This window comes from Falco biarmicus, chromosome 5 (assembly GCF_023638135.1).
Source record: "Falco biarmicus isolate bFalBia1 chromosome 5, bFalBia1.pri, whole genome shotgun sequence".
NCBI lineage: Eukaryota > Metazoa > Chordata > Aves > Falconiformes > Falconidae > Falco > Falco biarmicus.
The window spans coordinates 60,630,314-60,658,084 of NC_079292.1; the positions used below are offsets into that span (position 1 = coordinate 60,630,314).

Consider the following 27,771-nt stretch of genomic DNA (forward strand, 5'->3'; position numbering starts at 1 on the left):
ATATACCCAAGCCCATGTACAGCTTAAATAGTCACAATTGCTGTAAAAGAGCTTCTTAAAAAAACAAATGCAGCTCTTTGCAAAAGGATTAAGGAAAGGACTTTGAACAATAATAGAATTTAAATGTTGCTTTCTTTCAAAAGTCTCCAAGCTGAGTCATGTTGGGTGCATTTTCTTTGAAGCTAAATAGTAAAGACCATTTCACATATGGAGTTGAACTAGAAAACCAACTACACCAAGCAATACTGCTCTATTAAGAGCAACAAAATAATTTGAATCTAACCTAGCTTACAATGGACACAAAGCTAGTAATTCCTTAGATATCATTCCTCATAAATTTCTTCCCAACTGAATGACCTTTTCAAGGTTAACATTCCCCAAAGGTAGGAAATAAAATTTTTGTCCTATTCAACAGACATTCATAATCTCCCAAATAGCAATCTGTATTTGCTTCCAATTTTGTGAGCCATACATCACAGCACAAATAGTGTATTTAGCTTCTATGAAGATCTGGATCTTAACTTCACATTCAAAGGGCACCTATTATTCATCTGAACTATTCCCATATAACTAGTAACCACACATCTCAAATTACTCGCTTGTTACAAAGGTCAGCCTCCTGGGTGATAGGCAACTAAGGCTCACAGCTTCCTCAATCTCACTCCCAGTGTCTTCCATTCTTTAATGTATATATTCTGTGATTATCTTTCTCTAATCCAAATCTGATAAATCAAAGTCCTTATTATTTGATTTTAATTCCTTATGCCTAACTCTTTCCAGAGAGAAACTAGGTGGATCCATAAAGGAAAATCCAAGAGCAAACAAATGTATTTGCTGGGGGGGGAACGACAAACAGCTGTGAAAATAGGACCTAGAAGCCAATTACAAAACTAAGCTACTTGGCAGTACAGAAATGCTCATATTTAAACAAATTTAAAATTCCTTATTCTCATGTACCCTAGTTCTCTTATTTAAATGAGCAGCTCATAAGGCTCTATGTAATTAAACCAGAGCTGGCCTGCTTTATAAAATAGTTCAGCCACGTTATTTTTGGCAATCTAAGCTGTCCATGAGAAAGTAATAGTTACGGCTCATTTCAAAAGAGCAAGCGCAATAACAGCACTATAACAAGATACAGACTTGCAACCTGATTCTGAAGGACAAATTTTATACTGCCCCTCATTTCCTTTAATAAAAGTCTTTTACTTCCCTTGCATTAAAACTACTTTAAGGTTATAATTACTGCTAGTAAGATTTTCACAGTTTTAAGTTTCCCAGAAATGAAACTGTGTTAAATGAATGTATTTCTCAACTACACTGTATAAATTGCAAGCCCTTAAGGTATAATTCCATGATCTCTGGCTTCCCATTATCTAAAAAAACAATAATCTATTAAACTAATAGAAGAGAATTAAGGACAGAGCTAAAATCTAAAAGCAAGCACAGAAATTGGTGTAAAGTTTCAAAACCAAGAAAAACTACCTGAAGCTATTCCTGAAAATATGAATTAAAAATGGCTGGATTTCATCTCTGCGGTGCCCACCTTATGGTGGTCAGCCATTCAACATTATCCTAACTTATCATTGCTACTCTTATGAATCAGAACACCAAAAATGTCTGAACTGGTCTTTCAAAGCTGAAATTAGTCATTTACATTGGAATACAGGGTAAACATGAACAAAATGTGTTCAGGCTTTTGAGTAATAATTATGTAGAAAGAACCAACATTTAAAAAAAAAAACCAAAACAAACAAATAACTGAAACACAGCTTTTGTTCATTAAGCTGCATAAATCCAGAAAAACTCCACTGTCCCAAAGTTTCTTAGCATGAATAGATTAACAGAAGTAACGGTTCACTTCATGCCGCACAGGCCTTCCACCTCAAAGTCTAGAGCTGATGGAAAAGGTGCACGGAGCTCAGGAACATAAGCCCTGGTAAACAAAACTGAAATATAGCTTGAGGCATAATAAAGGAAAAAAATCCACATAACCTTTAGATAAGCATGCTGCCTTCATTTGCCACAACTGCAGCAGTTCACTGCAATACTGAAGGTCAGGACCAACAGAAAGTACCTCACTTGAAGTAACTAAATTAGTCTATACAACTTACATAGTAAAGTGGAACATTCTGATAACTAAAAATTGATAATTCGATCATCTCTGCAGAAGTGACAGTAGTTTAGATGAAGAATTATTTTATGAAGAATGAAAAGTTTATGAGAACAACTATATTCTTATATTTTCCTCATTTTCCCCATCTACCCATTCCTTTCAGAAGATGGCTGTGAATGACAAAAATTCACCTCAGGAACACCAGCCACGGATATTTTTATTACTTTGACTGCTGAATGAACAAAGGTAAACAACTAGAAAACATCATAAACATCATCCTACACAGGATCACTTTATTTTTTCCAGCTTACTTGTGCTGGGGTCAGAATTAACAGCAACACAGAAGATGCAGCCAGGAACACTGCCAATTTGGGGGGGGTGTGCAGAGGGCACCAAGCCCACCTTCCTTAAAGCGTACAAAAACTTTGTTTGAGACAAAGCAGTGAAAATAAGAGCAGTTGAATATCAAGACAAACTGTTAGAATTCCAGAAAAGAGATACTCCCACAAGAAAAATTTCTTTTTTTAAACTCCAAAGTTATTCCTATAGACAAAAAAGTAGGGGAGCATTTGTAGGCTCTGTACTCCGGAAACATAATCACCATTGATAAGCATTATGGCTATGCAGAAACTTCAAGCAAGAAGAGACATTCCCCACTAGAGGTCAAACGGAATTAAAAAAAAACTTATTTACTTTAATCCCTATACATGCAACAACAAAGGGCAAGACCAAAGAGGGGGAAAAGAAGGGGGTGGGGGGTGGGACATGCAGGGGGAGTCTACAGTCTGCAGCTTTCATTGCTATGTCTCATAACCTGATCGTTTCCTTACACAATTCATAAGAAGAACATTTCAATATGAATCAACAAAAATAGTTTCCTAAAGTAGGTCGTTGCTGCAGCAACCAGGCGCTGTTTGGACTACTCCCCGCCACAATGACCTACTTTTGCAGTTATACGTAACCACTGTAGTAGGACCCGAATTTCTTCTTCCCTTCAGAGCCACTCCAAGAGGATTTCCGTACCACAGCCAAACGTTAATCCTAACCGGGAGAAAGGCATCAAGCAGGTACAAACAGCTGGTGGGTTCCGTTCCTCTGTGTCATATTTAGATCTGTTGGCTGCTAAAGGTTAAGTGAAACCTAATGTGTGCTTAGAGTTCATGAAGCACCGAGCCAATGTTCAAAACCGGAGGAGCTGATTAAAAAAACAGAAGGGGAAGGTGTCAAAACAGCAGCTCATGAACAATGTGTCCCTCAGAGCCAACAGCTGGTGGCAAGCTTCAGCCCAAACAGGCTGCCTCAGTACTGCCATCCAAGCACAAGCTAACGGACATAATCCTTTATTACAGGTCTAAATAACATAAATCTGCATAAAAGAAAAACCCTTGGGAATGACCGGTAAAGATAACACGTTTTTAAACCCTGTTCAACGCTGCGTGGACTGTGGAGTGGGGACATGCAAAGGTACCACACAAACCCAGGAAGTAATGTTTACAATTACTTAATTTCCTGTTTATTGTTGCTGTTAATAACCACTAATCTTATGACAAAGAAAAAAAGGTCACCAGTGCAACTTCCCATTGCACTATATTTTAACCTCATGAAGGAAATAAAGATTATCTCTCTAGAAATAAACCTACAAGCTTCAAACATCGATCACACTGACCTGTACATAGGTATTTTTTTTATCAATTCCTGCAACCCCCAAGTTCAAAAGCTTTCATTCAAAGTAAAAATTTAAGAGGCAGGCACAAGAGACTAACACTACTTCCAAGCCTAAGACAACTCATTCCAACAAAAGACAAGCTATGCATAACCATACAGTACATCCTAATTAAAACTTCAGTTAACAGAAAGATTCAGACAGATATAGCTCATACTAATAAAGTAGAAAAACAAAGCACATGCAGCAAAGCTCTCCAAAACTTACTTTACCTTAAGCCTTCTCAAAACTTTTAAGTTCAGCAGGAAAAATGCTAGCATCAATGGCAACATGGTACTGCAAGTATAAAAGTTTTTGCAGCTTCCCCCCACACTTTCACTTGTAAGTCATATATGAGGTAATTCCTTCTGCAATTCTCATACTCCTCAAACAGAACAAAAAAAACCCCTAAAAATTATTTTTATTTTATCATTGCACTTGACAAGCCATAGAGCAGCAACTGCAAAGGTAGGATTCTGGAAGAAAGATGGAGTAGTAGAAATAAAAAAAAAAAAACCACAGAATTATGGAAAAAATCAGAAAGGCTGCTGCTGCAAGAGCAAGATCTGATCACTAGCATCACACTTCAGTTTGAAAGCATGACCTCCAATGCCAAAAAAGCAAGCTCCGCTGTGCTGTCTCATATGGTAGTAGTAAAGAACTGGAGTCAAACTTTCAGTAAATGCAGCTTTGAGGAACTTTTCTTTGGCAAACCAACACAGTGTTTCAGAGTTGACACTGAAAAAGAGACGCTGGTGGAGTTGTATTTCAAAGAGTGCAGAAAGCCAAAATCTGAAGTATAAAAATAGGAACATCCACACTGTCCCCACAAACTCATGATTTTCTTCACAATTTAGAAGAAAAACACAGTAATGATGAAATAAAGTACTTCTCACCAGTAAATTTATTGCCAACCAGCTAACAGAAAGGAAATTTCATTCAAATTAAATAACCCTGTTCACTGAAAACCACCATGACTGTATGATCAAAACTAATTTTATACAGGTCTCCTCAAATTAGGAAAGCCTTAAAAAAAAAGGGGGGGGGGGGGGGGAATATACTACAATTAAAGCTAGACTAGCAATAGCACAGTGATTTACAACTTTTTCCTTTGTAATAAACTGAAGGTTTACTACACATTAGTAGATGTTTCCAGTGAAAGAGTATGCTGGAGAAAAGAAAATTAGTTAAGTCACTCACAATGAGTCATTAGATAAAGGTTTTATTCTTCATAAAATAATTCTTCATGAGAACAACTATATTCTTATATTTTCCTCATTTTCCCCGTCTATCCATTCCTTTCAGAAGATGGACATGAATTACAGAAATTCACCTCAGGGATATCAGTCACGGATATTTTTATTACTTTGACTGTTGAAAGAACAAAGGTAGACAACTGGAAAACATCATCCTACACAGGATCACTTTATTTTTTCTAGTTTACTTGTGCCGGGATCAGAATTAACAGCAACACAGAAGATGCAGACGGCAACACTGCCAATTGAATGGAAATAAAAAAAAAAAAAAAAAAAAAAAGGAAAAGGGGAAAGGGGGCACCAAGCCCACCTTCCTTGAAGTGTATAAACTTTGTTGGAGACAATGTGGTTAAAATAAGAGCAGCTGAATACCAGGACAAACTGTTAAGACATATGGGGACTAAAGCAAATAAGATTTGTTTTTCTTCAGTTTAATAGGGAACTACGGGAGAGGGTCCAGCAGAGGCCGCAAAGATGGTGAGGGGACTGGAGCATCTCCCTTTTGAGGAAAGGCTGAGAGAGCTGGGCACATTTAGCCTGGGGAAGAGAACACCGAGAGGAGATCTTACCAAGATCTACAAATACCTTAAGGGCAAATGTCAGGAGGATGGGGCCAGGCTCTTTTCAGCAGCGCCCAGTGACAGGACAAGGGGCAATGGGCACAAACTGCAGCACAAGATGGTCCAACTGAATATGAGGAAGAACTTCTTTGAGGGCAACAGAGCAGTAGGACAGGCTGCCCAGAGGGGTTGTGGAGTCTCTTCCTTGCCTGGATGTGACTCTGTGCAACCTGACCCAGGTGACCCTGCTTTACAGGGGGTTCAACTAGGTGGTCATCCAGAGGTCCCTTGCAACCCTGACCATTCTGTGATTTAAGGAAGCATTCACAGGATTTGGGATATACTGGGTAACAGCAGAAAACAGCTACACTGTCTAAAAGGAAACACAGATAAACCACAGTTAACTATATCTTACTAAGCCTGTCATCTACTGAAAAATAATGACGGAAAGCCACAGGAATTATGCCTAGGCAACCCAAATAAAACAAATAATTCAGGTTACATCCTTTGCTTGATCATCCTCATTAAGACTTGGATAGTTTCAAACCCCTTGAGTTCACTAATAGAGACTTAGAAAAACAAAGAACAAAACCAAAATGCAACCTCCTCCCCAAAGACCCTTCTGAAACCTGGATGGCAAAAATTACTCCGTAAAATATTTTATTTTAAATGCATATCTCAATTTTACAGATGTAGAATCATGCTGCTCTCATGAGAGGGGAAGAAGGGTAACAAAAGTAGGCAATCTCTGTTAAAAGCTGTATTGTTCTCTTTTCTACTTTAAGACTACTAGAAAAAATTAGTTTCTTTAGTGTCAAGAATGTGAAATATGAAGGAAAAAAAATGTAAAAAAAAAAATAATCACTTGATGCCACAGAATTTACAGACAGAAAATTTCAACTCCAAGTAATCTCACAAGTTAACAAAGGAAAGAAAACTTTCACTCCATTCTTCAATCAATCCAATGTATTGGAAATCAAATCATTCACTATTTTTAATGCCAGCTGCTCTATAAAAGGGAGCCTCACAAATCTCTATACACTTCTCCAGTACTTCAGAACTGCACAGATGGCGAAACTGAGATAAAGCTTGCCATGGTGTTCTATGTCTTTAGCGTATAGAGAAATTGTGCAGACCATGATCATGTTTTACAAACTATACAAGGCACAAAGCAACCTACCTACATGGAGTTACCTGTTTATTTACTCATCTTTCTGATGAAAGTTGCCCTATTTCTGTTCTTTCAATCATTATTTTGCCCCTATCAACTGCAGCACAGTTTACCCTTCACCTAGAAGGTAAGTAGAATATTGGCATTGGCATTAAGAAAGAAAAAATATCTGCAAGCACTGAACTCCACAGGTTCCTTTTTATAAAAAAAGTAAAGCATTTCCTAGGTCATGAATTCCATGCTTTGGATAGATAACAGACAGAAAAATCCAGGTTTTCCTTACAGGAGTTGTTCCTATGTAGCCTGTGGTGTAGATATTTCATCTCCATCACTGAAGAATCAATAACATGTATTCATACTTCACAACTTCCCCATTTGAACTTAAACAGATTTTTTCCAGTATTTTCAGTTTTCCTTTTGAAAGGATAGGAGTCTGTGTTCTGAAAGGAATCAAACTTACAGTGCAAGAATTTTGCAGCCTTTACTCTTCACGGCTGTGTAAGAGTCAAAAACATACCAACAGATGTTAAAAAAAGGAATGCATGTGACTGAACAATAAAGGAAATGCTTTCCTATTTTATCTTGGTGTTTCTTGATTTTTAAGTTTCAACAGCAGGCCCAGAAAATTTCTTCAGTTGAGTTGCAGAAGAAAACTGCTAACAAAAGCTCAGGTGCACATGATATCACATGCCTGTCAACACAGAAATCAGACTTGCAGGACACATCCTGACCAACATCCAACTGGAAGAAATCAGTTCCGTCTCTGGTGATCTGAACAGGTCCCATGCTATTGTGAGGAACTTGTTGCATTAGCACTTTTCAAAGAGATTACAAGCAACATTTTGACACCTAAATTAACTTTTGAAACCCTGAGTATAATGACATTCTTATATCCTACCCAGGTTTACCAATATAGACCTTCAGACCTCTCAATTACTAATGGAATTTAAAGAAAAGAAAAAAAAAGAATCAAAGTATAGAATTTAAGGAAGAAAATGCTTATTCTAAGAAACACTGTTCACTGCAGTTCTGCTACTGCCTAAATTAATGCTAACAAAGCTCATGTGTTAATTTCTATTATCTCTCCATTAGTAATTGGTATGCTTTCAGATTCTTAACTGTTCCAAAAGTATACATACACATGTAGGCTTTTGCCACAGCTGTCTCCATTTACACATACACTTGAAACAGAACATTGCAATATTGACCTGGTTTCCCCAGTCCTTTCTGGTCCATCCTTCACTTCCACTCAAGCTTTATTCCTGCATAAAGAAGCATTTACACACACAAAACTCAAAGCAGTGAAAGCAAATGCTTAATGGTGACCTGAAAATTATACATGGAGGCTTCGGGGTTAGAAGAACATTGCAATTATAGTTCACCTGTTGACCTAGATTGCAAAGAACTTGAAAGCCAGAAGTATACCAAAGCACACAAACTAACCTTGCTCCACATTTCAATCACAGCTCTGAAAAATGTAAGTAAAATGTGTTGCACCAAAACACCATGAGGTTCTTACCCTGGTACTCAAATCAAGCCTTTTCCTAGAGGTAACCAAAGGCACGGCTATTAAACTTGCTAAAATGTGATATGCAGATTACTAAAGTAATAAACACAAAGCCACATACTCCCACACTACTTACACAACCAATTCATGCTCAAGCTGACTTTTGCCTTTTTAGGTCATCATGGGAAGGTGACAAAATTCCCTAAAATAAAGTTTATTTCAATATACAAATTAATACATCACAAACTTTACATGTGACTTCCACATGGAAAAAATGCAGCTTGACCTTCCTCCTATCATGGGTTATATAACTAACCTGAAAACCTGCCAGGCATTAAGAGAGTATGGAAAAAAATCACCTTCCTTGAACATAAAGGTTTCAATGCTGTAGATGAACTGTCAGAAACCAAAAAGTTCAGGTGATACAATGATAAACAGCTTTTTCTGCAATATTTGCATTATGAAGTATGTTTAAAGAGTAGCTTCCATTGGTAGGAACACGGACATTTTCATAATCTGGAGGAAAATACACTTTATTGCATAAAAATAGCCAAAAGGGGATAGTAATATGTAAAATCATTTGCTTTGAAGAACTGATGCAGAATTCTTTGACACTGCCACACACTGATCTGTTGGGGAAAAAAAAATAAAATAAATCTGTATTCTTGACTGCCTAAAAAAAAAAAAAAGCTGCTTTCATGTTCCTCACAGATGGTGTTTGTTGGGACTTATCACCCTCTCCTTTTATGACCAGAGGAGGTAACACCACAAGTTGCAGACAGATTACCTTCCCCTGCTCAAATAATGTGATCTATTAAGGCTTACATAAAATGAAATAAAAATAGATTTCTGGTCCCAAGAGAAGGAAGACTGAAATAATCCTACAGAATTGCTTCAAGATAGCATTTATCCCTTGATACTCAAGGTCCACCTGCTACTCTAACATATCAAAAACACTCTACCCAGATCTTCTCTTGATATCCTCAAATTTAGTGATCAGTGATGCATAACGAGATCTCCAAAACCTGAAATCTTCTTAACCTGAGGAATTAAATTCCTTCAAGATCAATCTTGCAGTCAAAAAGCAAATTGTATAAACGCTCACAATAATTTTTCTGGCCTATAACTTGTTTTTTTAAGTAGCAGTTGTTATTGAACACATCATATAAAATTGGATTTTCAGTAGCACCTGCTCTTTCCAGACCAGCCATTGCAGACTTCCTATCCAATTTAACAAGTTACATTACAGAATCTAGCGATACAAGATCACTCACCAAAATAAGCAAACAAGCACAGTGTAATTTCTCAGATGGCTGGGTTATTTCTCACATTCTGACAAAAAATAAATCCAGCCTTTCCCCTATCACAGTAAAAAGCCCAATACTTATTCTTGACAATATAACTTCAAAGGGTGTCAACAAATGGCAAGCCACAGAAGAAATTAATAATCACCTTCCAAAAAACACCTGATGGTTACTACACATGTGAGCAATGCAGGTCACAGTTATATGGCCATTTTAATCTGGTTCAGATTCACATGCGCTGAAAGAAATGGTACCTACCCTTCCCACTCTCGCCTCTTCATTACTACTACCGTGACCTTTTTGCTGGCACAATCTACCACAGAGGTAATTCCACCAAAACTGGTAACTAATCTCTTTTGGATGGGTTGATGAGCTAACCTGGTTCACCACAGGGCTGTGTGTTATCACGAAAGGGTGGAACCACCCTTTTCATTAACACTGCAGGATTAAAACCGTGAGGACATACGTCAGTGTGGTTCAGTGACGTACTTTGTAAATCATAGACTAGATCGTAACAAGATGAATTACAGAAGGAATTGCTGAACTCTCGGCACTCTGGGGGGAGACAGGGCTTTCTGTGAAAGAGGACGGGGGGCAGCCACGACACGTGGCACTGAAAGGTCTCTCCATTCTAACCCCTGGTACCACTGAACTCCCATCTGAACACACAGCTTCTGAAAACAAGTTACCGCTCTTCGATAACAGATCTTGTAATTTACAGATTTAATTACTCTCCATTTAGTGGGCTGGCTGGACAGAAGTGCTCCAGGTTGCGCACTGCACTAGAGTTGCAGCCACTCATTAAAAGGTATGATGAGTTGTGCTGGCTTTTGCGTGGCAAGGTTTTGGTAGCAGGGGGCACTACAGGGGTGGCTTCTGTGAGAAGCTGCCAGAAGCTTCCCCCATGTCTGATGGAGCCAGTGCCAACTGGCTCCAAGACAGACCTGCCACTGGCCAAGGCCGAGCCAATCTGCAATGGTGGTAGCGCCTCTGGGATAGTGTGTCTAAGAAGGGGGCAGGGGGGGACGCACTGTGCCACAGAAACTGCAGCCAGAGAGAGGAGTGAGAGTGTGAGAGCAACAATTCTGCAGACACCAGGGTCAGTGCAGAAGGGCAGGAGCTTCCCCTGCAGCCTGTGGTGAAGCCCACGGTGAGGCAGGCTGTGCCCCTGCAGCCCATGGTGGTCCACGGTGGAGCAGATACCCACCTGCAGCCCATGGAGGGCCCCATGCCGGAGCAGGTGGATGCCTGAAGGAGGCTGTGACCCCATGCAAAGCCCACACTGGAGCAGGCTCCTGGCAGGGCCCACAGAGAGAGGAGCCCAGGCTGGAGCAGGTTTGCTGACAGGACTTGTGACCCCATGGGGGACCCACGCTGGAGCAGTTCACGGAGAACTGCAGCCCATGGGAAGGACCCACGCTGGAGCAGTTCACGGAGAACTGTCTTCTGTGGGAGAGATCCCACATTGGAGCAGGGGAAGAGTATTAAGGAGTCCTCCCCCTTAGGGGGAAGGAGCAGCAGAGACAACCTCTGATGAACTGGCCACAACCCCCATTCCCCATCCCCCTGCACCACTCAGGGACAAGGAGTTAGGGAAAATGAGGAGTAAAGTTAAGCCTGGGAAGAAGGGAGGGGTGGGAGGATGGTGGTGTTTTGTTTTTTGTTTTAAGTTTTGGGTTTATTTCTCATTATGCTACTCTAATTTGATTGGTAATAAATTAATTTTTCTCCCCCTCGAGTTGAGTCTGTTTTGCTTGTGGCAGTAATTGCCGAGTGATCTCCCTGTCCTTCTCTTGACCCACAACCCACATTTTCTCTCCCCTGCCCAGTTGAGGAGGGCAGCGACAGCAGCTCTGGTGGGCACCTGACATCCAGCCAGGGTCAACCCACTCCACAGGTATGTCTAGAACACAGCACAGGAGTACTGAGGTTCCCTTGTGGACCTGTTACAACCTGACTATAGCAGCAGAGCTCAGCACAGGCTACCCACCCTGTAAAAGAAACACAAAATATCTACAGAATACATACAAAACTAATGTTACTCCCAAACCTGACATACATCTAGCTTTGCATACGAAAAACCAAGAGCGTTTTCTCTATATTTTAGATGACTGCCTTGATGCTAAATATTTCATAAATCAAACAGATTTTCATCCTAAGTGCTACCCACAAAAACAAACTTAAAGGAATGTTTTTAGCAGAGAAGTCATAATTTTGGTGCACTCCTTTTACATACCAAGCACATCACCAAAACTAACAAAGTATGATACACAAATTCCACCTGCCTGAATTACAGATATATTTAAAACTGAAATCACTAATAGAATAATTCTATTGACAAACTTTCTTCACCAATCCCACATCCAACAAACAGGTTTCTATAGGACAAAATTGCCTACGTAACCTGGAGATACAAACATATTTTCAAAACCAGCTGGACAGAACAGTAAAATTTAACAGATGCTACAGAAGAACATCCAAGTATTAACTTTCTAAAACAAACTCGCATTTCCAAGAATTGCAGTGATTGTCCTGGAAATGAAACTTATTTTTTGCTCAGGTTTTTAATTTTTAATATGCTTCGAGGTATGAATGTTAAGATGTGAGAGAGACACACACACACACATCACATCTTCTCTTTCTCCTAAATCAGCAGGACTATCTGCCATAACAACAGCAGCTAACTTTGCAGAATGTTGAACACATCAATATTCTTGCAAAATCTACTAGATATATAAAACAAATTTTATTACTCTTATTTTAAAAGTGAAAGTTTTATTTTTTAATCATTCCTGAAAAGAACAAGGATTGGCAAGATTAGTCTATCCATTTTTTAAAAAATCAATTGCTGCATGACAGCCTTTTAATTAGCACATCAAAAACATACATACACACTCAAAAAGACAAACTAAGAAAGTAAATTATTACCCAAAGTAAATTCTTATGCAGCAACTAACAGAATGTTTACATTTCTTTTTAGGTATTGTGATCAATTGCCGCTCTGTACTAAAACCAGGGCTAAATGAACACACACAAACACCAAGTATTGCTTCAGTACTGCTGAACAGGGGATGCCATTCTCCTTATTAAGGAGAAGACTGTGAGCACATATGAACACATTTTTTCATAAGTAGGTAATGGTTACTTATTGGAGTACGTAAGTTACAGTCTGCGTCTGCTGCGCTGACACAATCGGATGCACCGTGATTCTGGTGCCAAAACTTCAAGGGCAATTGACAAAACTTTAAGAAAACGTTAGAGCGATTTACCATTTAGCATCTCTCTCCACAATTTTACTGCACCAAATAACCTCTCTCCCAAGCCTTGATCTGTGAATGACACTGGAAAACTCATTCCATAGAAAAAGCATGTCTCAATGGAAGCACATCTTGATTTATTTGACAGCTTGAAAGAAGGAACAATAAGAAACAGAACCAGAAAAAATGAAGCAAGTTGAGGAAGGCCCTGGTATTTGTTACGTAGCAGTCATGATTTTAGAACAGGTACGCTGAATGCCAGCAGAAAGGAGGTCAGTAAGACCATGTGACTGCTTAGTAATTAGACTTGCTCAATAGTGCAGTTACACAAAAATATTAGTTCATGAGTGTTACATGACTGTTTAAAGAGAAAAAATAAACAGAAAGCATCAATGCATTACAGTCTGCTATATGCCACATTTAACACACATTTTTTTAAAGTGAACCATAACCACTGACTCTACAGAGTCCTGGTTCCTCTACAGAGGAACAATACTACTTCCAACAAGAAACTAAACCTCCTCACTTCTCATATTCTTGCACCATTTTTTCTCAGATCCATTGCTTTAGTCATATTCTTGCACCATTTTTTCTCAGATCCATTGCTTTAGTCACACTGTGAACTCTTGACAGGCAAGAGGTTTGCCCAGGGCATCAGGACCATAAACTTACCAGAACATACTCAACTCCTGCTGTCAATCAACTGAAACTAAGATAGGACCACTGTAAATTCACACCAGAAGATTAAATTTGACTCATATTCCAAATGCTGAAGGGTTTCTGCTCCTAATCTCAAATAAAATATTTTTGACTCATTCAACACCCTACTCCACAGGCATGTAAGCAAGGATCTTGCTCAAAGTGATAAAATTCTTGATTGTTAATTACAAGCGCCGAGTGAGACTGGCAAACCAAAACACTGCATCTTAAGTCTTGTATATGCATACTGTGAATATGGGTGTTACTACTGGTTAAAAAATGGCTCATTAAAACCACTGGAACATAAAATGGATTCATTCCAAACTAGTAACAGTTCATTTTAAAAAAATAATATTGAGATCAATAAACATACAGGTCTAGCAGACAGTTATTCTATAAAGTTACTGTACTTCTAAGCTTGAAAAAAAAGGAAGATCTCACAAAACCAGGCTACGCAGGCAGTGGGATTTCCTACTCAAATCCACATGCAGCATGTGCCTTGAGTTAATTTGAGTCCCAGAAGATTGTCTGAAAGTGCTTTGGATAGGGGAGTTGTAATCTACCCTTCTTTTGGGAGATCTTCATTGGGGGTGGGGAGGTGCAGAAGCACACAAAGCCAAAGGACTAGAAGAAAAATAAACCCACATCACCAAAACCTCACTCCCTCTAACTAGCAACTAAAAAAAGATTGTTTTCTTTGAACGCAAAATGCAGGCAGGGACTACTTGTCCTTTTAGAACACTGAAAGTACACCAACTAGCAATCACTGTGCGTGTCTATCACACACAAATGTAACCAAGATCAAACGTGTTAGATAGTCATTGAAGAACCAGGGCAGCAGCACTGAAGACATGAACTTCCTTTCACTAAAATCAAAGTTCACATTAGTCTGTCATTCACTACCTCCAAGAATATAACCAAGAACAGTTTGGCATTTCAATTGCAAAACACATTAGAAACTAAAAGTCCTCTTAAGACATGTGATTTCCTTAACACTTTGACATGCACCAGTCGCCTACATTCTTTTAAAACTTCAGTTGCTCCAGCTTCATCTGTAACACTAAGACCTCTGAGCTTCCTTTATTTAAGTCAGGATTTGTTATTCCAAAAAACCTCAACCCCTTCAAACTAAAAAAAAACTAAAAAGCTTCTATAAAAGAAATTTACATAATGACCCTGAGATAAGGGAAGTATCTAACAACTATTATTCTTAAGTAGTATGAACATTATATTTGTCAGTGAAAATGGAAGAATAACCATCAAGTTCACAGAAAGCATTTTTTGCGTTTCTGCCTTCCAAACCCCAGGAATAGTTCCAAAAAAACCCAGCCTCCAAAGGTAAGTTACCTTTCTGGTAAAGTATTTAATGACCTGGGATAGAAGTTATTAAATGTGAAAGAAATAGCCCTTGAAGAGAAGTAAACCGAGCTGAAACCCAAAGTATCTGAACTTTGTAATTCTTCTGTGACATGGTGCTGAGCCAAGTTTCATTGTGCTTGTTCCGTAATGAGGCAATTCCCTGCGCCGCAGTCGGGGCAGGCTCAGCTCACAGCATGTCAAGTCTCTGACACTGGATGGACAGACACCAGAACACCACTGCACCACCAGCCCTTCCAAAAGGGTAACAATTTCCACACCCCTAGTGATGCTTTAACTAATCTCAGAGAACAAGTCCGCACGGGAACCTCTGCCTTATTTTGGCACACAGTCAGCACGGATGACCAAGTCACGACTGCACAGTCAAGTTCATTTTTGCACTAGGTAGGACTACACCTGGCTTGAAGGTGCAGGAATAGATCCGCACCTTCGGGAAAGGGAGGCTACTACTCTTCCCTGCAGGAAAGCTACTCTCGGAAATTACTTTTGAATGAATCAAGCAGCTTCCCAGTTTTTCAGAACGGGGCCACCCTACGCGGGGTTTCTGGCTGCCCAGAGGTGCCCAAGCCAGCCCCCGGGCGCCGCTCCCGGAGCGGGCAGCCCGCAGCAGCCCCGCTCCGCGTTCCAGCACCGAACCGCCGGCCCGGGGAGGGGAAACAAGAGCCCTCCCGCCTCCGAGAAACCAGGGCCTGCCGCCCCGCACTCCGCCGGGGGCTTCCCCGCTCCCTCCCCCGCTCCCCCGCCGCCGCAGGGCCGGGCACACAGCACAGCCGCCGGGGCCGCGGGGAGGGCGAGGGAAGCCGGCGCGGGCGGGGGGGTGGCGGGGGGCAGCGTGACCGCATACATAACGCGGGGATTAGGGCCCCCGCCCCCGCACTCACCGCCACCTGTTGATGCCCACGTTGGAGGAGCCGGCGAACCAGGGGTCCAGGATGTAGACGCAGCGGACAGTGTCGGCGCCCTGGATGCACTCCCGCAGCGCCGGGTTGTCGTGGAGCCGCAGCCCCTTGCGGAACCAGTGCACGGCGTTCACCCCCATGCCGCCGCCGGGCCGGGGGCGCGGGCGCTCAGCGGGAACCGCCGCCACCCGCGGGGCCGCTCATGGCGCGGCGCCGCCGCTCGGCGCCCGGGCGAGCAACGGGACGAGCGGCCCGCGGGGGCCTCGCCTCGGGCGGCTCTAGGACCCGGTGGAGGCGGCGGGGGCGGCCGCCCGGCGGGGACGCATCACCCCGCGGAGCCCCCGCGCCGGGGAGAGCTGAGACGGACGGGGGATGAGCGGGATCCGGCGGCCGCTTCGGCGCGGCGGGCCCCCTCCGCTGTCTGCCCGCGGGAACCGGCCGTCGGTGCCGGCCGCGCGCGCCTCGTGCCCGCCGGCAGCCGCCGCCTCGCCGCTCGCCCTGTGACTGCGCCGGGCGCCGGTGCTCCGCCGGCCGCCCCGCCCCGCCCCCCGCCGCCGATTGGCCGGCCCCACCCCCACGTGACCGCCGGCCCTCACGTTTCTGAAGTGTGTTTACTACCGGCGGAGAGGGTGGCGGCGCGGGGAGAGCGGGCGGTGGGCCCGGCCGATCCCGCTCCCGCGGCGGGGCGGCCGGCGGCCGAGGGGGGCCGCGATCCCGGCGGGAATCCCACCCGCCGGGGCGGTGCGAGGCGGTGGGCCGCGGCGGGGAGGGGCGCCGGGGGCGGGGACCGGGCCCACCCCCGCCCCCAGCTCGGGGCGGCGGGACCCGGATGAGCACGGGGCTCCGAAGAGGCTCGGCGGAGGTGCTGATCCCTGCTGGGAGGCGCGCGCCCGCGGGAGAGCGGTTACGGAGCGCCCTGCGCGCGCCCGCGGCGGGGGCTGCGCATGCGCGGCGACCCGGCTCCCCTCACCCACCCGCGGCGGGGACGGCGGCGCCTGTGGGCCGGGCCGGGCCTGGCCGATCCCGCCGCACCCCCCCCCGCGGGGCCGAGGCGGGGCGCTTATGTAAGCGTGTGCGCGGGGAGCCCGGCCGGTGCGCGCGGCCTCCGCCCGGGCCGGGCCGCGGTGCGCGCTGCCGTGCCGTTGCTTACGGAACGGGCCGTGCGCCTGTCGCTGCCCGCTGCGGCCCCGAGCTGCTGCCACAAGAGCTGGGCCAGGGCCGCTGAGCTGGGCCGTGCCGTGGCACGGGGAGCAAACGCGCTTTCCAGCCAGTTCTGCGCAGCAGAGTAAGCTGCAATGATCTCCGGCACTGTTAGTAAAGCCATTATGAGTAAATGGTGTGTATCTAACGTCTTCTCTTTTAATTACAGAGCTCAAATCGAGGTCTGCATGCTGCCGACGCAGCCGGTTGCCCTGCATCTGCCCGTGGTAGCTGCCAGGTATGGCTAACTGCGGAACAAGGCATCACACCAACGGCACTGGATAGAGCGATTTTGAGTCCTAACAGGGCAGCTGTAGATGCAGATCTGAAAATCAACCTCCACCTGTAGATTGTGACTCAAATCTCCAGATTCCAGGGTGTTCATACAGAATGGGTAGCCACAGCAAGAGGGGTCTCATTAGAAGTAACAGCTCTTTAAGTAAAAGGCAGAGGACTTGCATCAGCCATACTGACCTCTCCTGACTTCCAGTATTCCAAAGCAGGATGGTACTTTAAGAATTGTAGTTGCTCCTTCCACTAAAGTCTTTTTTTCTGCTGAGATACACAGAAAGTAAAAGCAAAATCAACAAAAAGAGACATGCATCATGTGTCTCCCTTCATACTTTACTCACTTGGAATGACTTAATGTCATTAATGATTAAGGCATGCTAGCAGCAAAGGCCCCAGCCATGATTGGAATCCCTTCCTATTTGGTTTTATACAAAATTTATTTCTAAAAAGTGTGGAGGCCAAACTGTTCCTAAGCACTGATTTTAACAATAGCATAAATTATTATGAGATTTTCAATTATTACTTTGTCATATGTAGAACACCATATTCCACACCTCGTCATTCTGGTGGAAGAAGAACATAACAGCATCCTGTCTTTTACCCTTGCTGCAACTCAAACCTGGGGCACCTGCATTGTTGTAACATTGAGCATTGTTCTCTCAATACAAAACATGTTCTTCCTTGCATGTTTTTTTTTTGTTCTTAAGAAATGTAAAATATTTGGTGAATAATCTGCAAAGAAATAAAATAGAAAAAGAAATCCTAGTAGTTAATGACCACTTTCCATCAAATTCCTGTAATTTTTGAGCTCATGGAAGAAGATAGATTCCTTCAAAATAAGAAAAGTCATCTCACAATACAGGTTTTATTTCAAATTTTGAAATCGCTTTTTCATACTCCATACGTTCCCTGCTAGTTCCTTACAAGGCTGTGATGCTGAAGATGGCCCTGAATAAAGTCCAGCATCAACTGATCTGCCTTCTTGGGAATACTAAGGTGGAGGCAGCCCTCCCTCGCTAGACCTTACGGTTTCATAACCAAATTGCAACCATGGAAACCATCAGTCTATAAGCCCTTTGTTGCTACAGACTAAATAACAACTGTAGTATATGATTAGCATATCATTATGTCAAAACACCAGTGGCCCTAGCCATACCTTCTGTGCTAGACTGTTTGTTCTTGATTTAAAAGTGGAAGGAAGGTGAAGAATATATTAATTAAAATACTGTATCTCAAGGGAAGAGTGTCTCCAAGCTAGTAGAAAAAGAAAATAGAATCACAGTTAATCAAGGAACTCGTACAAGTAAACCTCACTACTGTGTTCTCTTGTGGATAATTCTTTTAAAGAACATTATTGCTAATTTAGCTAATTTAGCCCAGACAGTGATCGCAAAAATCAAGAGAGTGGGGAGGAGTCAGAAGGGAAAAAAGAAACATGAAGGTGTGAAATGACAAAAACATAAAGCAGCAAGTATACGATACATTGTGTATTACAAATTAGAAGCATTTTTAGATACATGTTTCTAATGTGGTTGTATGTCATTTATATTAACAAAAATTGTTAACTGTTCTTGAAGCAGCAGTTATGTAGGAGACCAAGGCTGAACTGGGTTCATAGAGCATGGTTTCTTTCTATAGCAGTTCTCTTCTGCATTAGATCTTTTTCATAGATCTAATAGAGACTATTGAAGATGTAGCTGACAAAAGAAGTGTTCCCAGAGAGAACAGTACTGATTTTTACTGTCTGAAGGATGTGGTTCTGCAGACCAAGGGTTAGTTGAAAAAAAATCCTAACATGCCTAGAAAAAATCATTCCAGTCTGGGTATCATTTATGTTTCTCTGCTGATTTGTTACTCTTAAGTTTAAATAAAGTAGATAGAGCTGAAAAAACTACGATAGAGGAAGATGATTCTCACCATCACAGCTCATTTAACTTCTGAAACACCACCAGCAAAAGACTATAAATCCAATGACTACATATGTGAATTTTATTCTTTTATTTTGTGGTAAATGCAGTGATACGGAAGAAATCATACAGATGTAAGACAAGCCTCCCGTCATCACATCAGCATGCCTCTCATCCAAATTTGATCCTGGAGAGATTTTTCAGGATACCGCTTGCAAAAAGAGCAGAAGCATCTTTGCAGAGGTTAACATGCTTGGTATTGGGAGTGGTAGGGCTTTGGTTCCCAGGCAGTGTGTACAGTGGCCGGCGAGTACAGCGACCGGGGTGTGCAGTGATGGGAAGTACAGTGACTAGCAAGTACAGTGACTAGCAAGTACAGTGACTGTTATGTACAGTGACTGGCGTGTGCAGTGACCGGTAAGTACAGTGACCAGCAAGTACAGCGACCGGCGTGTGCAGTGGCCGGTGCATGCAGTGACCGGCGTGTGCAGCGGCTGGCGCGTGCAGTGGCTGGTGAGTGCAGTGACCGGCGTGTGCAGCGGCTGGCGCGTGCAGTGGCTGCTGAGTGCAGTGACCGGCGTGTGCAGCGGCTGGCGCATGCAGTGGCTGCTGAGTGCAGTGGCCAGCGTGCTGCACGGGGCACAAGGCCTCAGTAGCCCCAGCGTTGCAACTTCAGTCCTGGGTAAATACAAGGAATGATCATTTCTGTTACCGAATCAATGGGATCACTTGCTTTCTCTCAGAACACAGGCGCTCAAGTAGCCTAATTTTAAAACGTTTGTTTCTTTGCTACTGTAATACTTCACAATTATTGATTTTCAATTATTTTTTTTAACTAAGCTAATTCTCTCTTGCAAGCCGTTTGAACCCAACACCTTTAACTGTTTCTAATCACAACAACGTCTATTTTGACAAGAGGAAGAACCTGAGGTGACGTCGCACCACGAAGCGCCCGTGCAAGCCCCGTTACCGCCCCGGTACAGCGCAGCGCGCGCCGGGAGCCCCGCCACAGCGCCCTCCGGCCCCGCCCGCGGGCGGCACATGGTACGTCCCCCCTCCCCCGCGGCCCGTACCGGTGGTGCGGCCCGGCGCGACGTGGAGCCAGGTCAGGGGCGGCCGGGCAGGTCCCGTCCCATCTCGCTGGCAGCCGGCGCCTCACGGCAGCTGCGGGGCAGGGGGCGTGGAGCGGCGGGCACCGGCCGGTGAGGGAGGGCTCGGCTCGGCCCGGCCCGGCCCGCCGCCGCCGTTAGTTTGGCCTCCCGGGCTTTGAAGACAGGTGCGGCCGTGCGGCAGCGATGCCGGCTGCAGGCGGACGGGGCGGGACGCTGGAGAAGCTGCGTGTGCTGTAAATGGCGCGGCGGGGCCATGGAGGACGCGCGGCCGCGGGCCCCTGCGCTAGGCCGCGGGCCCCAGTGCTAGGCCGTGGCGGCGCCCCCGCCGGGCGGCCCTGGCAGCGGCAGCCCTGGCAGCGGCAGCCCGGCTCGGGGCCGGACGGGGGGGGGCTCTGCCAGGCCTCGCGGGCCGCCTCCCCGGGCCCTCCGCGCTCCAGCGCAGCCCGAAGGGCGGGCGGGGACCGTGCGGGCAGGGGTGGTCCCGGGGGCTGGGCTGCCGCCATTGGGAGCGCTCCGTTTCCGACCTCTGGTTTAAATAGTGTGTGATCCCGCAGATCCAAGAAGCCTTTTCCCCACGAGGAACGGTCGAGCCGGAGAACAGGCAGCCCCGGAGGGGCTGGGCAGGCTCCATCCGTGGGGATTTTCAAGAGCCGAAGGAACGAAGCAGCGTGGTCTTACAGCAGACCCCACCTTGAGCTCTTGAGGTTCTTTCCAACCTGGATTATCCCAGGATCCTCTGTAGTTTTTTTTCTAGAAAGCTTTACGTTCATCTAGCATAATAGAAAAAAAGGGATTTTTTTTTTAATCCTTTATGTCATTTCCACTGCTGATGCAATGCAAGGATTCATTTATTTGTATCTAAGTGCATAAGTGTGAATGCTTACTCTACTAGGCATTAATCTACAAAACTGCTACCTATTACTGCTCCAGATTTCTTCACAGGCTATTCAAATCCTATCTACCTGCTCTCTTCTAAGTAAATAACGACTCTTCCTGGTTAATTCAAAGTTCAATTTAGGCATTTAGTAGGCTGTAGAGAATTAAACTACTAAGGCCTGGCTACAGTGTGCTGTAATGAGAATGGTAGTAACCAGCATCCAGTAATCATCATACTGTGGCGCTCTAGTGAAAGATTCTGTGAAAAATACAAGCAAGAGGTTGGTGTGCTAATTTTCAAAAGGCAAGATCAGTCTCAAAATACATATTCAGAATTTCTGAATGAAATGAGGGATGAATCAGCTAGCTGATCCTAGCATCCATTTCCTATAGAAGATATCCATAGGAGTCTCATTAAATAATGAAACTTAGAACATCCCTTTGTTGTTCTTACATGTAGGTCACTGCAAGTGTGCTAGCAAGCAGCATCGCAGATAACGTCCAGGTAGACAGTAGTTCAGTTCCTTATTGCTGTTATGACACTTGGTGATAAGGTGCTGCTGGCAGTGAGGGCAGATGTCTTAAGCTGGCTGGTTTTTTTCTTAATATCTTGATTTATAATCCCCACAGCAATATAAGTATGTAAAAAGTTACAGTGGGGGTCTGCATATTAGAACAGTAGTCCAGCATGAGCTTTAAGAGAACTGAACTCCTGGAATAGGTTACATACCCTGGAAATGTGATACTGTCATCTATGTACTCTGAAATACACCAAATCATAACTTTTGATTAATCATCTTCTCAGTTTCTGTAGAACACCATGACATTAAAATCCATTCATCTTACTGTGCATGTTACATTTTACTTAGTGCTTTACAAGGGCTCCTGAGTACCCCAGTCAAATGCAGTTTAGCAAATAAAGCTTTCCTTCCTTTTATAGTATTCTGTTTCTTCATAATCCTCGCTAACAATAGGGAAAAAAGTTGGCTATGATGTCAAACATTTTTCAGACAACATAAAGCTTATTTAAAATGAACATAATTATTTCCATGTCAGTTCTTGAAAGAGCACAATTTACTATATCAGAATTTTTTTAAAACTCTATAATAGATAAAGTGACTGCATTACTCATAAGGCAATTTTAACAGCAGGATTACACATTGAAGTAAGAGTCATGGTTAGTTATTTTTCCAGTTTGTACTTTGGAAGTATCATCTGACATCCCAAACAATTTTAACAATACTTTGATTTTGCTGGCAGTTTCCAGCTGAGCTGAAGCATTAATGAAGAAAGCCCTGATCCTTCAGAGGTTTACTTGCTCAGACTGGAGCCACTAAATTCAATAGAGCTACTCAAGAGTACTCAAACACAGGCGGTTGTGTCACACTCCCTGTGGAGGAGAGGCTTTAGTTTGCAGTCCCCGTGAAACAGCCACTTTCACAGGGCATGGAAAGGTTAGCACATGAAAAGGATGCTTACAGTGCTTTCAGGGCTATTGGGAAAAATTGCGTGTCTGGTACAGCTTGTTGGACAGCGCTTCTCAAGTCACAAAGTTTATGAAGATAAAATCATTAACCTTGGGTTTATGACACAAGCAGCTTCATTAGGCAATCAGATTTTGCCTGAGAGATTTGAGAATATACTAAAAAACAAGTTGCTGATAAACAGCTCCTGTTAATAACATAAGCTTGCATATAGGAAATTATTATTCTGTCTTATTCTGTTAGTTTATGATGTAGCAATGTAAGAGTCCAGGTTTCAGAAGCTGAAAAACATCAACTTAAAGTCAAAGGTACATTTTCCTGAGATAAAATATTTTGCCCCTGGAAAATATTTAACTTTACCTGGCAACTAGATAGAGGCATTATCACTCAAGTTCTCTAAAGAAACCACATATTTTCTTAAAAGTTGGGCTTTACGGAAGATTGTAGGAGTCTGACATAGCTGTTCCTGCAATGGGCTTCTTGGTTTGTCACGTAGATTAGACTGCATAATCATAATGGTGTTTTCTCTTCTAAAAAAATCTCGCCCCCCCAAATAACTTAATGCTCATGTATGTACTTTATGAGAGGTGAAATCAACTATATAAGTGAAACTGTCAAATGTACAAATGGTATTGTTTTTCTCATTTTCAATTTGAGCAGTTCTAAGCATGTTACCAGCAGCAACAATTTGTGCAAGTATTTCATAGACGAGCAGTTCTCCCTTTTACACTCCATGCTTCTGAAAGGTTGCTATGAAAACATCACCTAGGAAGTTAGAGATACACTTGATGATATCTTTGACTGCTGTGGCTCCTTTAGCCACTGTAGAGCAGGTGGCAGTGCATGTGCTATTGGCGATACCTGGCAGTTGGTTTGAGCAAAGGTGGGGTGTGGGGTTACCCACAACTACCCTATGGTTGCTGTGTGCACAGCCATCCACCTATTCCACAAGGACTCCCTGCCTACCGGGGTGGCTGGCAATGACAGAAGAGACCTAGAGACAGAAATAAGGTGTTAGTGCAAAGGGCAGCTGTAGCAAAGTAGAGGAAGAGACAGGTGAAGGCCTGAAGATGTTAGTGTACTTGCTTCCTCTCCCAAAGTACCAGTGTGCTTATTCAGAACCCACTTAACAGACTCAGCTACTGAAAAACACATGAAGGTTTCAATGATTTTTTTCCCCCAGTGAATTATAGCAAGAATGATTTCAAAGTGCAGTTAGGCTACAAATGGCTGCTGAAGGAGCGCTGGGGGAGTCTCTGACACATGAAGGAACAAGTCACGCTCCAAACAATGCTCAAGAAGTTAAACAGACACATTCAGAAGGGTTAAGGAAGGTATTTAAGCTGCTTTTTAGATTTCATTATTCATTTAATAGAATTATGGTCTTATTAAATTGCATGAAACATTTTTCTAGTATAGTGTGAGTGAGCTGTAATGTAATAACAATGTTAGTTGTAGGAAATGGCTGACAGTTTGGTTCTTGTATGACTGCAGGCATTTATATGGACAGAGCACTGCCCCCACATCAGCTCTGTTGCATCTGCACGTCACTGTTCCAGTGAGGCACCTGTCAGAACACTGACCTTTCAAAAGTACTTTTCCCCCCCTGGTTTTCACATAAAGGCTGAATTTTGTGCTAGTAAAAAAAACTATTTTTGAGAGTAATTTCTTACGCTAGCTCATCTAAATATCAACATGTCTGAGCATTAATTTGTGCCTTAAATGTGTTTTCTTACAGCTGTTCTCTCTCCATAAGGCTGAACTCCACAATGTTGAGAGGAATCGCTCATGGTGCAAAAGGTACATTTACTGTTCTGTTGGCAAGATCTCAATACTGTAACTCGGGACTGAATTTTTTATCAGTATGGACTGAAGTAGCAAACAGAAGCTTCCTAATACATTCCACTTACACAACTGATAGAAAATCAAGAGAAGAAAACAAAAATACCATTGAGAGTCTCTACAGATTGTCAGTTGACATTAATAAAATACGCAAACTAAAGGAATGGGTCCTTCTCCAGGATATGGCCTATGTTAAAGAAATTGCTGGTATCTTACAAGAAATGGGAGCGGATGAAACTGCCGTAGCTAACATTTTAGAACGCTGCCCAGAGGCAATTCTCCATACCCCTGCAGAGGTAAACTCTCAGAGAATTCTATGGCAATTAGTATGCCAGAATGAAAAACAGTTGATTAAATTAATAGAGCAATTTCCAGAGTCTTTCTTTACTACTGAATATCATGACAACCAGAAGGCAAATATACTCTTTTTTCAAGAGTTGGGCCTTAAGAATAATATAATCACCAGGTTCTTGACAAGTGCACCCAATATTTTCTATAATCCTGTTGAGAAAAACAAAAACATGATAGAGACGTTACAAAGAAGTTACTTAAGTTTAGGAGGTTCTGATGCAAACATGAAGATCTGGATACTGAAGCTATTGAGCCAAAATCCGTTTATTTTATTAAGTAGCTCCACCGCAATCCAGGAGAACTTGGAATTTCTCCAGAAGAATGATTTCACTGACCATGAAGTTCTACAGCTGCTGTCCAAACTTAAAGGTTTCATTTTTCAACTTACTTCTACTGCTATGCAGAAGAGCATGCTCTTTTCCAAAAAGGTCTTTAATTGCAGTGACCAAGAATTAAAACAGCTAGTGCTCAAGTGCCCAGCCCTCCTCTACTATTCTGTTCCAGTTCTGGAAGAAAGACTTGAAGGGCTACTGAAGGAAGGAATTTCTATTGCGCAGATCAGAGACACACCAATGGTGCTGGAGTTGACAACACAAATTGTTCAGTACCGAATTAAAAAACTCTCCGCATTAGGATATGATATAAAGAATGGAACTCTAGAAAGCTTGAATGGTACTAAGAAAGATTTTGAGGTCAATTATGGTAAGATACAATCAAAGAAGGAGAGACCAATTTTCAATCCTGTTGCTCCTATACACACCGAAGATTAATTTGAATACCGTACTTTAAGCAAAAAAAACCCAAAACAACAAAACACTATCAAAGAGAAAAGAGATGGTGGTTCTTTGAGAAGAGCCGAAACAAAAGTAATCTTAACCAGATTGTAGTCTTATACTGTACTTTGCCTTGGAGTGGGTGTTTGGCATAACTTCATTATACAACTGTAACTTTGTAATACTTTCAAATAATATTGTAGAACCTGGTTATGATAAAGGTTGCTTTTTTCCCCCCAGGGAGTACCTCACATGGGGTTTTTTGGTTCTGTTACATTTTGTTACCTAACAGGGAATTAACTGCTTTGGATTTTCAGCTGTCACTTCACAGTCCAGCCTCTGGTAGTGATTAGCACAATCTTTATCTGAGAAAGAAAAAATAAAAGGTTTGTTCATCAACTCACTGGTTCACTGACTTTTGGGGAGTCTTCTGGAGTTCCATTCCTTATCGCTGCAGGAAGTAGCTCCAGCTCCCAGATCCTGACCTGCAGCACACTTGGCCTCTTGGATAGGAACGCTTAGCTAAAGCACAGTCTGAGAGTAGGGGCAGGACATAGTATTTTTTTAGTGACTGCTACAGTGTGGCCCTAGTATGTTTATGTACAAACCATAATGCAAGGAAACTAGAAGACAACCTCCTTTACATTTCTGAGACTGTAAAACTTAATCTTTTTGTAAAAGGTTTGGGGCAGGAGGAAATACATTTATTGCTACTGTCTAGTTCTTAATTTCTAGCAAGGCTCAGGGAGAGAAAAGGTTAGGAAGAGACTCAAGTGAGTCACAAATGATTGTAGGAGAAAGGAAAAAGTCACACTTTTAGATTAGGTGTAACAAAACTCTAGTCTGTAAACCACTGGTGATTAAAAATGACAACCAGCTACGTAAACAGCTGCCACAGTTTCTAAATATATGGGTGACACTGCTTCTCAGATAACATCATACAGTAATTGTTGACAAGTGCTGGCTTTCAAAATAGTAACTATCTGACAGCGTTTAAGTTCTCAGGGGATTTTATTTATTTTCATTTAGGGGCTGTGAATGATAATATAAAATAGTAGCATCATTGATGATCATCTCAATAGAATTAGGATCGTCAGTGATTCTAATTCTCAGAAAGACCTTCCTAAGCAACTATTCCATACATACTCCCTCTTGACAGCAGGAAAAAAAGTTACATACCCTCCTCACTCCAGGCCATTCTTCAAGGTCATTTTTAACAGACATTTTGGCAGCAAGTCCAGCGTTCCTTTTCTTCAAGAGGAGTTTTAAACTGCTGAGGAAAGCTGGTATTGAATTACTTGTTTAGAGGGTGGGCTGCAAGATGATGATTTTATATAGCCTGCCACATTATCCACTGCAAGCTTGGAAAGGGCTGGAAACATCTGGTTAGAGCAGTGCCAAGATTTCAGCAGCTGAAGGCCTTAAACTCACTGCCACACAGGCGAGTGCGGACGTGACAGCAGCTTGTGGGGGCAAACACTGCTCTCGTAGGAGCACGTGTGACTGTAGCAAGAATTCAAGAAGGCACACGTATCATCAGGCTGGCAAGAGTCAGGCTGTGTTACTAAGCCATGTCTTTGCTGACTCTTCAGAACACATTATTATTTTTTAAGAGGGAACTGGGAAGATAGCCATATTAAAAATTAACAGAAACTTGTCTTTGTCACTGTGACTGCTCTTCTCAGTGCTGAGCTGATCCAAAAGCATCCTTCCCCTCAGACGCAAGGGGGCATTTCAGCTCTCCGAAGCTATTCATAATACAATCTCTAATGCTGAACCACAGAACTGATCAGTGGTTGAGGATGAAAAGGAAACCGAGACATGGAACAGTGTTTTTGCTGAAAATTTAGTTTCAGCATTTCTACAGGTATCTGTTTTTAAAAGTTCCTGAAACAGCTTATTCCCATCACTTACAGTATTTCCAGTAGCAATGGTCAGAACAGGAAAGTGAGACATTTCCTTAATTGGGTCACAGCCCGAGCTATCACAAACTCATTTTCCATTCTGAGTGTTTCAATTTCTTCTCCTCCCCTTTCAACAACAAAAGCATAAGCAGAAAGACTCCTTTTCTCTACCAGCAGACTGAAATT

General features: G+C 42.9%; 2 protein-coding genes and 1 long non-coding RNA gene across 11 annotated transcripts in view; 1 reads left to right on the plus strand and 2 right to left on the minus strand.

The window, feature by feature from the left end:
• The window catches only part of CRY1 (cryptochrome circadian regulator 1), a 38,880-nt gene extending 22,888 nt beyond the window's left edge, over nt 1-15,992 (minus strand). For both annotated transcript variants that reach the window (XM_056339167.1, XM_056339166.1), the window contains exon 1: nt 15,828-15,992. In XM_056339167.1, the coding sequence (XP_056195142.1) occupies nt 15,828-15,985 (158 nt within the window). In that variant the 5' untranslated portion in view covers nt 15,986-15,992. The remainder of the gene's footprint in view (nt 1-15,827) is intronic.
• A 657-nt stretch (nt 15,993-16,649) lies between these two features.
• Nucleotides 16,650-26,080, plus strand: MTERF2 (mitochondrial transcription termination factor 2). Of its 8 annotated transcripts, none has more exons than XM_056339175.1 (4): nt 16,650-16,707; nt 17,215-17,283; nt 20,162-20,348; nt 24,454-26,080. In XM_056339175.1, the coding sequence occupies exon 4, from the start codon at nt 24,485-24,487 to the stop codon at nt 25,676-25,678; it is 1,194 nt and encodes a 397-aa protein (XP_056195150.1). In that variant the 5' UTR covers nt 16,650-16,707; nt 17,215-17,283; nt 20,162-20,348; nt 24,454-24,484; the 3' UTR covers nt 25,679-26,080. The 8 variants fall into 8 exon arrangements, with proteins under 8 accessions (XP_056195150.1, XP_056195144.1, XP_056195146.1 ...); XM_056339169.1 differs by lacking the exon at nt 16,650-16,707 and adding an exon at nt 16,716-17,130 and having other exon boundaries at nt 20,102-20,348; XM_056339171.1 differs by lacking the exon at nt 16,650-16,707 and adding an exon at nt 16,716-17,130 and having other exon boundaries at nt 20,102-20,287.
• Nucleotides 19,320-20,430, minus strand: LOC130149489 (uncharacterized). The gene is made up of 2 exons (XR_008821931.1): nt 20,317-20,430; nt 19,320-19,921 (listed from the first exon to the last, which is right to left on the minus strand). It is a non-coding gene; the product is annotated as an uncharacterized LOC130149489 (long non-coding RNA).
• Nucleotides 26,081-27,771: the final 1,691 nt, after the last annotated feature.